Source organism: Scyliorhinus canicula, chromosome 16 (assembly GCF_902713615.1).
Source record: "Scyliorhinus canicula chromosome 16, sScyCan1.1, whole genome shotgun sequence".
In the NCBI taxonomy this organism is placed as follows: domain Eukaryota; kingdom Metazoa; phylum Chordata; class Chondrichthyes; order Carcharhiniformes; family Scyliorhinidae; genus Scyliorhinus; species Scyliorhinus canicula.
In genome coordinates, this window is record NC_052161.1 from 86,272,993 (window position 1) to 86,287,932 (window position 14,940).

At 51.0% G+C, this 14,940-nt stretch overlaps 2 protein-coding genes across 2 annotated transcripts in view; one reads left to right on the forward strand and one right to left on the reverse strand.

The window, feature by feature from the left end:
- The window catches only part of pex5 (peroxisomal biogenesis factor 5), a 29,801-nt gene extending 18,433 nt beyond the window's left edge, over positions 1-11,368 (forward strand). Inside the window, 7 exon segments of the mRNA XM_038822147.1 lie at positions 2,991-3,110; positions 5,674-5,817; positions 6,795-6,865; positions 8,122-8,316; positions 10,179-10,344; positions 10,688-10,845; positions 10,961-11,368. Of these exon segments, the coding sequence (XP_038678075.1) occupies positions 2,991-3,110; positions 5,674-5,817; positions 6,795-6,865; positions 8,122-8,316; positions 10,179-10,344; positions 10,688-10,845; positions 10,961-11,162 (1,056 nt within the window). The 3' untranslated portion in view covers positions 11,163-11,368.
- Positions 11,369-12,352: 984 nt separating this feature from the next.
- Positions 12,353-14,940, reverse strand: part of lpcat3 (lysophosphatidylcholine acyltransferase 3) — a 45,399-nt gene continuing 42,811 nt past the window's right edge. The window contains exons 9-12 of the mRNA XM_038774042.1: positions 14,550-14,697; positions 14,296-14,454; positions 13,872-13,986; positions 12,353-12,888 (exon numbers count right to left, since the gene is read on the reverse strand). Of these exons, the coding sequence (XP_038629970.1) occupies positions 13,876-13,986; positions 14,296-14,454; positions 14,550-14,697 (418 nt within the window). The 3' untranslated portion in view covers positions 12,353-12,888; positions 13,872-13,875. The remainder of the gene's footprint in view (positions 12,889-13,871; positions 13,987-14,295; positions 14,455-14,549; positions 14,698-14,940) is intronic.

Consider the following 14,940-nt stretch of genomic DNA (forward strand, 5'->3'; position numbering starts at 1 on the left):
TCTCACAAAGACTTTCACACACACTCTCTCACATACTCTCACACACAATCTCTTTCACACTCCCTCTCACACATCCACTCACACACACTTGCACACTCTCTCCATTCATATTCACAAACACACTCACACTCACATGCACTCTCATGTCTCACACTCTAACACACACTGTCTTACATACACTCACTCACACACAATCACACACACACTATTTTGCTCTCTTTGCTCTCACACGCACACTCATGCACATGTACTCACACACACTCGCTGTCTCACTCTCATAAAGACTTTCACACACTCACACACACACACTCATACACTCTCTGACACATACTTGCTCTCACACTCACATGCACTCTCTCATACACTCGCACACACACTAACACATGCACACACTCTCTCACACACATACATTCTCGCTCACACACACATACTCTCTCACACACTCGGTCACACACCCTCTTTCACATTCTCTGTCACACTCTAACACACACTCTCTCACACACACTCTCACATTCTCTCTCTCACACACTCATTCTCACAAACACTCTCTCACACACACTCTTACACGCATACGTTCTCTCACAAACACTATCTCACACACTTTACACACACATACTCTTGGTCTCTTTGCTCTCACACACCCCCACATGCACACTCTCTCTCACAAACACTCAGACACACACACTCACGTGCACTCTCACTCTCACCCTCTCTCAGGCACACTCTAACGCACACACACTGTCTCACAAATACGCTCTCACTCACACACTCTCACACACACACACTCTCTTGCTCTGTTTGCTCTCACACACTCTCACAAACTCGCACACTCTCTCAGACACACACTCACACACACGCCCTCACACACACTCTCTCTAAAACACACCCACCCTCTCTCACACGTACTCTTACTCACACATATTCTCATATTCCCTCACATTCTGTCTCACACACTCATTCCCACTCTCTCTCACATGCATACGTTCTCTCACAAACACTATCTCACACACATTCTCTCACACTCTCTCTTACACACACACTCTTGCTCTTTGCTCTCACAGACCCTCTCACATGCTCTCTCTCTCACACTCTCACACAGACACTCTTGCTCACACACCCTCTCACACGCACTCTCTCATGAACACTCACACGCACACTCGCTATCATCCACACGCACTCTCACAAACACACAGTCTTACACACACACACTCGCTCTCACACTTTCTCTCACAAACCCACTTTCACATACTCTCTAATACACTCGCTCTCACACGCTCTCACTGCACTCACATTCACTCTCTCATACACACTAACACACGCACACTCTCTCTCAAACACATACTCTCACTCACACGCACACATATTCTCACACTGTCACACACCCTCTTTCACATTCTCTCTCATACTCTCTGACACTCTCACACACACACTCTCTCACACATGCACTCACATGCACTCTCACACTCATATTGTTCTCACTCTCTCACGCACTCTCATACACACTCTGACACACACACTCTCACACATACACTCGCACTCATGCACATACTCTCACACATACCCTCTCTCACACTCTCTCTCACGCACACACTCACTCACAGACTCTCAATCACTCACACACGCACACTGTCTCTCACATACTCTCACACAGTTTCACTCACACACACATGCACTCTCACACACACAGCCACATTCTGTTCTCACACTCTCACTCTCTCACAGTCTCGTACACACACTCTCATGCCCTCTCACACTCACTCACACTCTGTCTCTCGCACTCTCACACTCTCACTCTCTCTCACAATATGTCTCTCACACACATTCTTTCTCACAGAATCAGCAAGGTTTGTAGGAGGGGTCTTTCATCCCTCATAGTGTGAAGCGGTTCAGTGTTCCTTGTGACCTGATGACTGACCTCTCCCCCTCTCTCCCACTTTCATCCTCTCTCTCTTTCTGATCCTTTCTTTCTGTCTCGCTGTTTTTCTCTCTGTCTATCTCTCACTGTCTCTCGCTGCGTCCCTCTCTGTCTCCCTCCCTCTCTCCCACTGTCTCTTGCTGTCGCTCTTGCGTCTCTCTCTCTCTCTCTCTCTCTCTATCTTTTTTCTCTGGCTGTCTCTCTCTCCCTCTGTCTCTCTCACTTTATCACTGTCTCTGCCTCTCGCTGCCTCTGCCTCTCGCTGCCTCTGCCTCTCGCTGCCTCTGCCTCTCGCTGCCTCTGCCTCTCGCTGCGTCTGCCTCTCGCTGCGTCTGCCTCTCGCTGCGTCTGCCTCTCGCTGCCTCTGCCTCTCGCTGTCTCTGCCTCTCGCTGTCTCTGCCTCTCGCTGTCTCTGCCTCTCGCTGTCTCTGCCTCTCGCTGTCTCTGCCTCTCGCTGTCTCTGCCTCTCGCTGTCTCTGCCTCTCGCTGTCTCTGCCTCTCGCTGCCTCTGCCTCTCGCTGCCTCTGCCTCTCGCTGCCTCTGCCTCTCGCTGCCTCTGCCTCTCGCTGCCTCTGTCTCTCGCTGTCTCTGTCTCTCGCTGTCTCTGCCTCTCGCTGCCTCTGCCTCTCGCTGCCTCTGCCTCTCGCTGCCTCTGCCTCTCGCTGCCTCTGCCTCTCGCTGCCTCTGCCTCTCGCTGCCTCTGCCTCTCGCTGCCTCTGCCTCTCGCTGTCTCTGCCTCTCGCTGTCTCTCGCTGTCTCTGCCTCTCGCTGTCTCTGTCTCTGCTGTCTCGTTTTCTCTGGCTGTCTCGCTCTATCTCTCTCTTGCTGTCTTTCTCTCTCTCTCCTCTCTCTATCTTTTCCCCTCTCTCTCTGATTGTCTCTGTCTCTCTCTCTTGCTGTCTCTCTGTCGCTGTCTCTCTCTTTCTCGCTGTCTCTCTCTATCCCACTGTCTCTCCCTCTTGCTCTCTCTCTCCCCCTCTCACTGTCTCTGTCCCGCTCGTCGTCTCCCTCTCTTTTGCTGTCTCTCACACACAATCATTCCCTCTCCCACTCTCTACCTCCCCTCGATACTCAGTCAGATGTGGATTTCTGGGATAAACTCCAGGCGGAATGGGAGGAGATGGCTCAGAGAGACACAGAGTCTCACCCCTGGCTCTCGGATTTTGACAAGGTGCTATCTACATCGTATGACAAGGCGAGTGGCTTTCTCACCCTCTTTACCCACAAACTCAAACTAATACACATTGTTTTTATTTCACGTTCATTCATTTAAAAAAAAAATGTATTTTATTACAAACATGTATCAAAACAGGTTACAGCGAACAAACACTCCGGGCACCGTGCTTCCCTACAATCAACTATACAGTCTGTACAGATTGTTCCTCTGTTTCACCCACCCTTCCCCCGCGACGAACAGCCCCTCAAACATGGTTGCAAACATCCCCCACCTTTCCTCAAACCCACCTGAAGAGCCGATTCACGTTCATTCATGGGATGTTGGTGAGGCTGGCTGGCCCTGCTGTTATTGCCCATCCCTAATTACCCGTTGAGAGGACGGTGGAGAGCCATCATCTTAAACCTGCTGCCGTCCCCATGCAGTGTAGGTACATCCACGGCGCTGTTGGGGAGGAAGTGCCAGGATTTTGACCCTGTGACAGTGAAGGAACGGTCGATATATTTCAGAGCAACAGAGAGACCGAGAGAGAGAGAGCCAGTCTGAGAGAGCCAGTACGAGAGAGAGAGAGAGAGAAAGACAGGGAGAGACCGAGAGAGACAGGGAGAGAGAGAGAGACCAAAGAAGCGAGAGATAGGGAGAGACAGAGAGGGAGTGCGAGAGAGAGAGGCAGTGCGAGAGAGCCGGTCCGAGAGAGAGAGAGAGAGACAGGGAGAGACCGAGAGAGAGAGACAGGGAAGGAGAGAGACAGTGCGAGAGGGAGAGACAGAGAGACCAAGAGACAGGGAGAGAGAGAGAGAAACAGGGAGAGAGAGAGAGAGAGACCAAGGGAGCGAGAGATAGGGAGAGACAGAGAGGGAGTGCGAGAGAGAGGCAGTGCGAGAGAGCCGGTCCGAGAGAGAGAGACACACAGGGAGAGACCGAGAGAGAGAGACAGGGAAGGAGAGAGACAGAGAGTGAGAGAGAGACAGTGCGAGAGGGAGAGACAGAGAGACCGAGAGACAGGGAGAGAGAGAGAGAAACAGGGAGAGAGAGAGAGACCAAGGGAGCGAGAGATAGGGAGAGACAGAGAGGGAGTGCGAGAGAGAGGCAATGCGAGAGAGAACAAGAGAGAGACAGGGAGAGAGAGAAAAAGACAAGGAGAGAGACAGAGAGAGTCATAGAGAGAGAGAGAGATAGTGCGAGAGAGATAGAGACCCAGAGAATGCAAGACCGGAAAACAGAGAGGAGAGACAGCGACAGAATGAGAGAGACAAAGCGAGAGAGAGAGACAGAAGGAGAGACCGAGAAAGACAGTGGGAGAGACAAAGAGAGACAGAGAGAGAGCCAGGGAAGGAGGCCGACTGAGAGAGGGAGAAACAGGGAGACCGAGAGAGATAGAAAGGGAGACAGAGGGAGAGAGAGAGACAGAGGGGGTGAGAGACCTATGTCAAAGTCAGGCAGAAACTATCAGTGAACACTCGTGCCATTAACCCAGCAACCGTTTGTTCCTTTCCCAGCATTGCCCCTTGGGCAGAGTGACTCGCTCGGGCCATTTCAGAGGGACATAGTTAAGAGTTGACCTTATTGCTAAGTGGTGATTTGCACATGTGTCCCTCACAAGAGCATAACCCTCTGGATTATTCGTGCAGTGATGTTAGTGTAAGAGTCCATCCTATTTATTCGATGACTCGATGACCCCTCCCTTTTATGTCGCCGTTCCCATTTTTGATCCATGGCTGATGAATAGACATGTGTTTTTAAGTCAAGTAGCAGAGCAGAGTGAGGAATTCAGAAGTTACAAGAGAGAGCACTCTGCTCGTCTTTGCTAGCTTGAACAGGCGCTTCAGACTTTCCGGCACCTGAGAGAGGGATGAGCCGGGACTCGCTTCGATTGACTGTCTGGGGGGGGGGGGGGGGGGGGGCAAGAATTGGCCCAAAGGGCTGTACTCTGCCCAGTAACAGGAGTTATTGGTCCTGCTACAGTGGAATGATTTTTAGAGTCCCAAGGAGCTCATTTTATTCCTGGAAGCACAGGACAAGGAATCTCTCTCTCACACTTCCGTGTTCTCTCAAAAAGGCTGTGAGTTCTGTATTACTGGGACTGCAGAGAACCTAAATGAATCTACGGTAAAGTCTTGGACTGAAAGTAGAGTTTGAAGAGGATTAAGAAGCTGGAAACAACCATCTTAAAACAAAGACTCTTTTTTTCCCCTTTTATTTGATATTTTACCCCTTCCCCCTCAGTGTTTGTCTGTCTTGCGTGCGTGTGCAGAGGGTGGGGAAAAGTTCAAGTGGGGAATCAGGAATTAGATGATAGTTTTACCAGTTGTATTTTTTGCATGTTTCATTATAGTTCTTCTCATCAATAAAAGGTAACTGTGTTTAAATTTACAAACTTGGTGACTGTAATTATTTGGCAGCCAAGGGCTGAAGTATTGGTTAGTTCGCTTGTGTTGTGACACTGTAGGGCTGGATTGACCGCGTACTAATCTAAGGTGGCGTAACATTAGCACGCACGTCTCTCTCTCTGTCCCTCAGTCTTCTTTAACGATCTCCCTCTATTCTGCTACTTTTCCCTTCCCCGTTACTATACCCTCTCCAGGGTTACAGATTCGAGGAGGAAAACCCCATGAGGGACCACCCTCGTGCCTACGAGGAAGGTTTGCGGAGGCTGCAGGAGGGTGATCTCCCAAACGCAGTGCTCCTGTTTGAGGCTGCCGTGCAGCAGAATGGAGAGCACATGGAGGTAGGCGCGGGGATGGAATCCGAGTTGAGAAGAGGAGGGATCCTCTGTGCTGACCCGACGACAGCGCAACGTCCCATCTGTGTGGACCCTTTGACAGTGCAGCGCGTCGTCAGTACTGACCCTCCATACAGTACTGACAGTGCGGTGCTCCCTCAGTACTATCCCTCTGACAGTGCGGTGCTCCCTCAGTACTATCCCTCTGACAGTGCGGCGCTTCCTCAGTACTATCCCTCTGACAGTGCGGCGCTCCCTCAGTACTATCCCTCTGACAGTGCGGCGCTTCCTCAGGACTGATCCTCTGACAGTGCGGCACTCCATCAGGACTGACCCTCCGACAGTACGACATTGCCTCAGTACTGACCTTGCGACAGTGAGCACTACCCCAGTACTGACCCTCCGATAGTGTGACACTCCCTCATAACTGACCATCCGACAGTGCGGCGCTCCCTCAGTACTGACCCTGCGACAGTGCTCCGCTTCCTCAGTACTGACCGTCCGACAGTGCGGCGCTCCCTCAGTACTGACCCTGCAACTGTGCTCCGCTTCCTCAGTACTGACAGTCCGACATTCCCTCAGTACTGACTGTCCGACAGTGCGGCGCTCCCTCAGTACTGACCCTGTGACAGTGCAGCACTACCTCAGTTCTGACCTTCCGATAGTGTGACACTCCCTCATAACTGACCATCCGACAGTGCGGCGCTCTCTCAGTACTGACCGTCCAACAGTGCGCCGCTTCCTCAGTACTGACCGTCCAACACTGCAGCACTCCCTCAGTAACGATCATCTGACAGTGCAACATTTGCCGGATGGCTGCCTGCGATCATGGGTCTTGAACACCCAAGCCTCGATTCTTGATTGTCTGCACGGGGCAGCACAGGATGGGCGAAGTGACGTATTGTGGGGGGAGGGGGTGCACTTTTCTGCTCATTTGCCCTACCTGCTCTGCAGGTGTGATTTCTCTCTCTCTCCATTCGCAGGCCTGGCAATACCTAGGTACGACACAGGCTGAGAACGAACAGGAGCATGCAGCCATTAGTGCTCTGCGCAGGTAAGGTCTAAATAGGGTCAAAAAAGTAGAGAGAGGTCTCTATTGTACCTGTCCCTGGGAGTTCTCTATGCTGACACTATGAGTGGGACTATAGGAGGGTTATCATGCTCGCCCTTTGTCAGCGGGAGCTCTATATTGTACCTCTCCATGCAAATTCTTGATGCCGACACCGGGTATAAAGTGGGTGGGACTGGGGTGGTGCAGTGGTTAGCAGTGCTGCCTCATGGCGCCGAGGACCTGGGTTCGATCCCGATCCCCGGGTCACTGTCTGTGTGGAGTTTGCACATTCTCCACGTGTATTTTTTGTGTTCGTCCATGGGTGGCACGGTAGCACAGTGGTTATCAGTGTTGCTTCACAGCTCCAGGGTCTCCGGTTCGATTCCCGGCTTGGGTCACTGTCTGCGGAGTCTGCACATTCTCCCCTTGTCTGCGTGGGTTTCCTCCGGGTACTCCGGTTTCCTCCCACAAGTCCCGAAAGACGTGCTGTTAGGTCATTTGGACATTCTGAATTCTCCCTCAGTGTACCCGAACAGGCGTTGGATTATGGCGACTAGGGGATTTTCACAGTAACTTCATTGCAGTGTTATATAAGCTTATTTGTGACAATAATAAAGATTATTATTAAATGGGATGTGGGCCAGCATTTATTGCCCACATCCGAGGGCATTTAAGAGCCAACCTCATTGCTGGAATCACATGTAGGCCATAAGACGTAGGAGCAGAATTAGCCACTCGGCCCATCGAGTCTCATTCGCCATTCAATCATGGCTGATATTTTCTCATCCGCATTCTCCTGCCTTCTCCCCATAATCCCTATAAGACCATAAGGCCAGGTGAGGACGACAGATTTCTTTCCTGAAAGGACAATGGTTTCATGGTCACGTTTAGACTTTTAATTCCTGATATTTGTTGAATTCAAATTTCACCTTTGGGCCTGCCGGGTTTTGAACCTGGGTCCCCAGAGCATCATTCTGGGTCTCTGGATTACTAGACCAGTGACAATACCACTACACCACTGACTCCCCCAGCGTGGGTCGGCCACACGACCCAAAAAGATGTGCCGGCCAGGTGAATTGGCCACACTAAATTGCCCCTTAATTGGGAAAAAAGGAATTGGGCATTCTAAATTTATATTAAAAAAATAAAGTTGGTGGGACTATAGGAAAGTTATCATGCTCTCCCTTTCTCAGAGAGAGCTCTGTATTGTATCATCCCTGCGAGTGCTCAATGTTGATCCTGTCTGTTTGGGTTTACAGATGTTTGGAGTTAAAGGCAGATAATTTAACGGCTCTGATGGCACTGGCTGTGAGCTTTACAAATGAGTCACTTCAGAAACAGGCGTGCAACACCCTTCGCGATTGGCTGAAACACAACCCCAGGTTCTCGCACCTGGTCAGGGACGAGTTGGATAAATCGCAGGGTCAGAAAGCATTTGGATCCCTGCTTTCAGAGTAAGAGCTACGAAGACCATCCCTCTAATCCCCAAAGTCACCATCGAAGACCATCCCTCTAATCCAATAACTCTCCCATCGAAGACCATCCCCCTAATCTCCTGACCTTCCAATTGAAAACAATCCCTCTAATCCCCAAAGTCGCCATCGAGTACTATCACTTGATCCCAACTCTCCCATCTAAGATCACCCCCCTAATCGCTTGACCTTCCAATCGAATACCCCAACTCTCTGACCATCCCTCATCCCCTAACTCAACAATGAAGACCATCCCTCTAATCCCCTAACTCACCCATCAAAGACCATCCCTCTAATTCCCTAACTCTCCCATCGGAGACCATCCCTCTAATCCCCTAACTCTCCCATCGAAGACGAACCCTCTAATTTTCTAACTCATCCATCGAAGAACATCATTCTAATCCCCTAATCTCCCATTAAGGTAACGGCATGGTGGCACAGTGGTTAGCACTGCTGCCTCATGGCACCGAGGACCCAGATTCAATCCTGGCCCCGGGTCACTGTCCGTGTGGAGTTTGCACATTATCTACGTATCTGAGTGCGACTCAACCCCACAACCCAAATATGTGCAGGGTGGGTGGATTGGCCACGCTAAATTGCCCCTTAATTGGAAAGAAAATGAATTGGGAACTTGGAAGTTTAAAAAAAAACTTTCCCATTAAAACCATCCCTCCATTTCGCTAACTCATCATCGAAGACCATCCCTCTAATCCCCAAACTAACAATCACAGTCCTTCCCTCTGAATCCCTCAGTTGCCCATTGAAGACCATCCCTCTAACCTCCTAACTCACCATTGAAAACCGTTCCTCTAATCCACTAACTCTCCATCGAAGACCAAGCCTCTCATCCCCTAACTCTCCCATTAATACCATCCTCTAATCTCCTAACTCACCATCTAAGACCATCCCTCTAATCCCTAACTCACCATCTAAGACCATCCCTCCAATCCCTAAAGTCACTATCGAAGCCCATCTCTCTAATCCCCCAACTCACCATTGAAAACAATCTCTCTAATCCCCTAACTCTCCAATAAAAAAACATCCCTCTAATCCCTTGACTTTCCAATCAAAAACCATCTCTCTAATACCCTAATTTACCATTGAAAACAATCTCTCTAATCACCTAACTCTCCAATAAAAAAACATCCCTCTAATCCCTTGACATTCCAATCAAAAACCATCTCTCTAATACCCTAATTTACCATTGAAAACAATCTCTCTAATCACCTAACTCTCCATCGAAGCCCATCCCTCTAATCTCCTTATTTACCATTGAAAACAATATCTCTAATCCCCTAACTCTCCTACCGAAGACCTTTGAGCCCCTAAGTCTCCAAATAAGACCAACCCTCCAATCCCAAAGTCTCCATCGAAGACCATCTCTCCAATCTCCTAACTCTCTCATTGAAGACCATCCTCTAATCCCTTAACTCTCCCCTCGTAGACCATCCATGTAATCTCCTAACTCTCCCATCGAAGACCACCCCTCTAATCCCCTAACTCTCCCATCGAAGACCATTCCTCTAATCTCCTAACTCTCCCATCGAAGACCATTCCTCTAATCCCTTAACTCTCCCCTCGTAGACCATCCATGTAATCTCCTAACTCTCCCATCGAAGACCACCCCTCTAATCCCCTAACTCTCCCATCGAAGACCATTCCTCTCATCTCCTAACTCTCCCATCGAAGACCACCCTTCTAATCCCCTAACTCACCATCGAAGACCATCCCTGTGATCTCTTAACTCAAGACGTTCTCTCTATTGCATATGCGTGTGAGAGATCTGGAACGGTTGATGGATTTTTGGTGATGCCTCACCATCTCTCTCTCCATCTCTCTCATAGCACCCTATTCGGTGAGGTGAAGGAACTCTTTCTCAGAGCTGTCCAGAGTACCCCCGGGGAGATTGACGCTGATGTACAGTGTGGTCTCGGTGTCCTCTTCAATCTGAGCGGGGAGTTTGACAAGGCCGTTGACTGTTTCAACACAGCTTTGAGTGTGCGGCCCAACGTAGGAGAATTTCTCTACCTCTCTTGTAACTCCACTTCTTTGTCTACGTGCCTCTCCACTTCATGCAACTCTCCCCTTCTCTTTGTCTGTCTCTCCCTCTCACGTGACTCTCTGCCCTTCTCACCTGATTCTCTCTGCCTCTCCCATCACGACTCTCTGCTTCCCTTTGTCCCTCTCCTCATGCAATTCTTTCTCCCCGTCTCTCCCCCACCCCGTCCTTCCTCCTGTGTGTCTCTCCCCCACCCCACCCCACCCGTCCTTCCTCCTGTGTGTGTGTATGTCGCTTTGTCTTTCCCTCCCTCCTCCACCTCTCTCTCTCTCACACTCTCCCTCTCTCCCCCAGGACTACTTGCTCTGGAACAAGTTAGGGGCCACCTTGGCGAATGGTTCTCGTAGTGAGGAGGCGGTGGAAGCCTATCGCCGGGCGTTGGAACTTCAGCCGGGCTTCATTCGCTCTCGCTACAACCTGGGCATTAGCTGTATCAACCTGGGAGCGCACAGGTAGGTGCAAGCAGAGAGCCCCCTTGTTGCCTCCCCCCTCCCCCCTCTGATGAGAGACTGGCGATTCTGCCTGCCCCACCAACGCCAATTAACCTCCAGCATTCTTATCTTGCAGAGAGGCGGTGGAGCACTTCCTGGAGGCTCTCAACATGCAAAGGAAGAGCCGGGGTCCCGAGGGCGAGCGGGGACAGATGTCAGACAACATTTGGAGTACTCTTCGCATGGCTCTGTCCATGCTGGGTCAGACAGACCTGTACCAGGTAGCAGACGCCCGCGACCTGGGCACCCTCCTCCGTGCCTTCAATTTGGACCACTGACTGTGCCAACCGGGCAGCCCCATTGTCTGTGAGTGTGCCCTCAACAGAATGACTCCCAGTGCCTGTGACCTTCCTTGAGTACTCTCCCTCCCACCCCACAATCCTCTGTATCTAACCCCATACTGTCCCCGTCCTGGGAGTGTTTGATGGGGACAGTTTAGAGGGGGATTTACTCTGTATCTAATCCCGTGCTGTACCTGTCCTGGGAGTGTTTGATGGGGACAGTGTCGAGGGAGCTTTACTCTGTATCTAACCCCATGCAGTACCTGTCCTGGGAGTGTTTGATGGGGACAGTGTCGAGGGAGCTTTACTCTGTATCTAACCCCGTCCTGGGAGTGTTTGACGGGGACAGTGTCGAGGGAGCTTTACTCTGTATCTAACCCCATACTGTCCCCGTCCTGGGAGTGTTTGATGGGGGCAGTTTAGAGGGGGATTTACTCTGTATCTAATCCCGTGCTGTACCTGTCCTGGGAGTGTTTGATGGGGACAGTGTACAGGGGGATTTACTCTATCTAACCCCGTGCTGTACCTGTCCTGGGAGTGTTTGATGGGGACAGTGTAGAGGGAGCTTTACTCTGTATCTAACCCCATGCAGTACCTGTCCTGGGAGTGTTTGGTGGGGACAGTGTCGAGGGAGCTTTACTCTGTATCTAACCCCGTCCTGGGAGTGTTTGATGGGGACAGTGTCGAGGGAGCTTTACTCTGTATCTAACCCCGTCCTGTACCTGTCCTGGGAGATTTTGATGGGGACAGTGTAGAGGGAGCTTTACTCTGTATCTAACTCCATGCAGTACCTGTCCTGGGAGTGTTTGATGGGGACAATGTAGAGGGGGTTTTACTTGAACAGGGAGGTCTGGGATCCTACGCCGGTGTCAATGTATCTCAATAATGTATATTAATATAAATGTAATTGAATTGTAATAATCCCGTACAAATCCCAGACTGAAGACTGTCAGGGATGTCTCCTGAACAGGACTATCCGTCTCCCGAAGCAGCCAGACCTGGACTCAAATGTAATGCTGACAAATCAATAAAGACTGAGATTTTATTAAATCTATCTGCATCCCATGACGGTCTAATTGAATGTATGTGAGAGTTTGTGAAAGAGACTTTGTTGAAGTTATTGCTGATTAAATATTGAGGTTGTTGCATTTGGAGAGAGAATCAAATAACGGAGACAAACTCTTCAGTCAGTTCTGCTTTCAGTCAAATCTGTTTTTATAAAACATTTTATTTAAATGTAAAAAACAAGAGGCCGGCAGTTTGGTCAAAACGTGGGGAGGGGGTGGAGGTCGGGTGTGCCAGCTGAGTGAGTGAAGTGGACGGTGAAGGTGGGCGATTTTACATGTCCAATCCTGGCCTCATCAGCAGCTTCATCCCCACCTCACGTCACTCCACATCCTCTCTCTCTCTCGCAGCGAGACCCCCAAACCTCGCTTCCTCCTCCCAATCTGCCACCCTGCCCCAATGAACGGAGTAACTCCGTGGTGCGATCAAAACGCAGGATCAAATATAAAACCGAGAAAGGTTTCTTCATAAAGACATCCTTCAATAAATGGGAAAGGGGAGATGGGTGGAGTTGGTGGGAAGAGGGGGCTTTGAGGGAGAGGTATGATAAGGCGGGTCCATTTGCACCATTTTCCCTCCAACCCGCCTCCACACTTTTTTTGAGCACTTGCGATTTTTAAAAATCGGGCACTGGCAGGTTTCGAAACGTCAAAGGCACCTGTGGGCGAAGAAGGGTCATTGAGACGCAATCCTGCAGCCTCGCGTTGAACCCCCCCACCCCCCTTCAAACCCAATGTGTCCCCATACCATCCCACCCATCGCCTCGAGAAGGTGGTGGGTGAGCCGCAACCTTGAACCCACTGCCGTCCCAGTGTAATGTAGGTACACCCACAACACTATTCAGGAAGGATTTCCAGGATTCTGACCCAGTGAAGGAACGGCCGATATATTTCCAAATCGGGATGGTGTGTGTGACTCAGAGGGAGAACCTGCAGGTGGTGTCTGCAGGTAGAGATGGAAAGTTTGGACGGTGATGTCAAATGAGTCTTGACAAGTCGCAACAGGGCATCTATTAGACGATACACACAACTGCCACTGGGTGTCGGTGGTGGAAGGGTGAATGGATGTTTATGGTTAGGTGTCGATTGAGCGGGGCTGCTTTGCCCTGGATGGTGTCGAGCTTCTCAAGTGTCACTGGGAGTCGCACTGATCCAGGCAAGTGAGAGAGTTTTCCATCACAGTCCTGACTTGTGTCCTTGCAGATGGTGAACAGGCTTCGAGGTTTGGGGGGGGGGGGGGGGGGGGGGGGGGGGGGTTGCGGGGAAAGAGTCAGCAATGAGTTACTCTCTGCAGGATTCCCAGCCTCTGACCTGCTCTGGTAGCCACAGTATTTATATGGCTGGTCCCAGTTCAGTTTCCGGTCAATGGTAGCCCCCAGGATACTGATAATACATTGACGTGATTAATCTCAACACCACTTCCTCAGGGAGCGAGTTCCACACACTCTGTATTTGGACATGAACTACTTCAGAATGAGTTGTTGTGAATGGTGCTGAACATTGTGCAGTCATCATCGGACATCCCCACTTCTGACCTTATGATGAAGGGAAGGTCATTGATGAAGCAACTGAAGATAGTTGGCCCTTGAACACTAACCCTGCTCCCTTGCACCTTAACCTCTGTCACCAGCCCAAGGCTTACCTTCCTATTGGTGTTTTAGATGTTTCTTTGGCACGAGCAGTTTCCGGTACGAAGGCATTAGCAATATCTGGGAGAAGAAGATTACGTGTCCTACAAAATATACCGACTTGTACACCTAAAACAGGGATGAAAACAGACGTGTCGTTTTTATATCAAACCTACAGAGCCAGAGCAGCGCTCCGTCAGCACAGACCCTCCGACGGTGCAGCAAAGAAAGAGAAGCTACATGAGGCGACAAGGAGGGCGCGGGGGAAGAAGAGCGTGGGGGGGGGTTGAGAGCGCGCGGGAGGGGGGGGGGGGGGGTTGAGAGCGCGCGGGAGGGGGGGGGGGGGGGTTGAGAGCGCGCGGGGGGGGGGTTGAGCGCGCGCGGGGGGGGGGGGGGGGTTGAGAGCGCGGGCGCATTCAGACAGTGCTGTGCCCTCACCTGGACCCACTTGTCCCAGGCAAAGAGGCAAAACGGAACCAGGGCATAACCCATAAAAAGCCAATGAAATGATTGCTGGAGGACGTAGAGAACAGGAGTGAGCTCGGGTCGGGAGGTGAGCCTGTTCAGCAATGGACTGTCTTCAATTAGCTGCAATACCTGAGTGAGAGAGAGAAAAGAGAGGAGTTCACAGTGATAGTCCTGGGCAAGCGACACTGACATTTGACCCTCACCCTTGGCCTGAGGCTCCTCACCTGATTTTCGTGGTAAACGATGACAAACTCCATAAAGAAACACATGAAGTACCCGGAGTGCAGACCGTGCCAGATAGCCAAGAAGAGCAGAGTCAGCCCCTGAGATACCATCTTACTGCCCAAGAACTTTAACCTCTTGAAGATGTGCCTGTCGGGTGGTGTAAAAAGGGGGGGGGGGGGGGGGAAATGAAGGAGGAGAGAAGGATAGGGAGAGAGGGGGGGAGGGAGGATAGGGAGAGAGGAGGATAGGGAGAGAGGGGGGTGAGGATAGGGAGAGAGGGGGGTGAGGATAGGGAGAGAGGGGGGTGAGGAAAGGGAGAGAGGGGGTGAGGAAAGGGAGAGAGGGGGTGAGGAAAGGGAGAGAGGGGGTGAGGAAAGGGAGAGAGGGGGG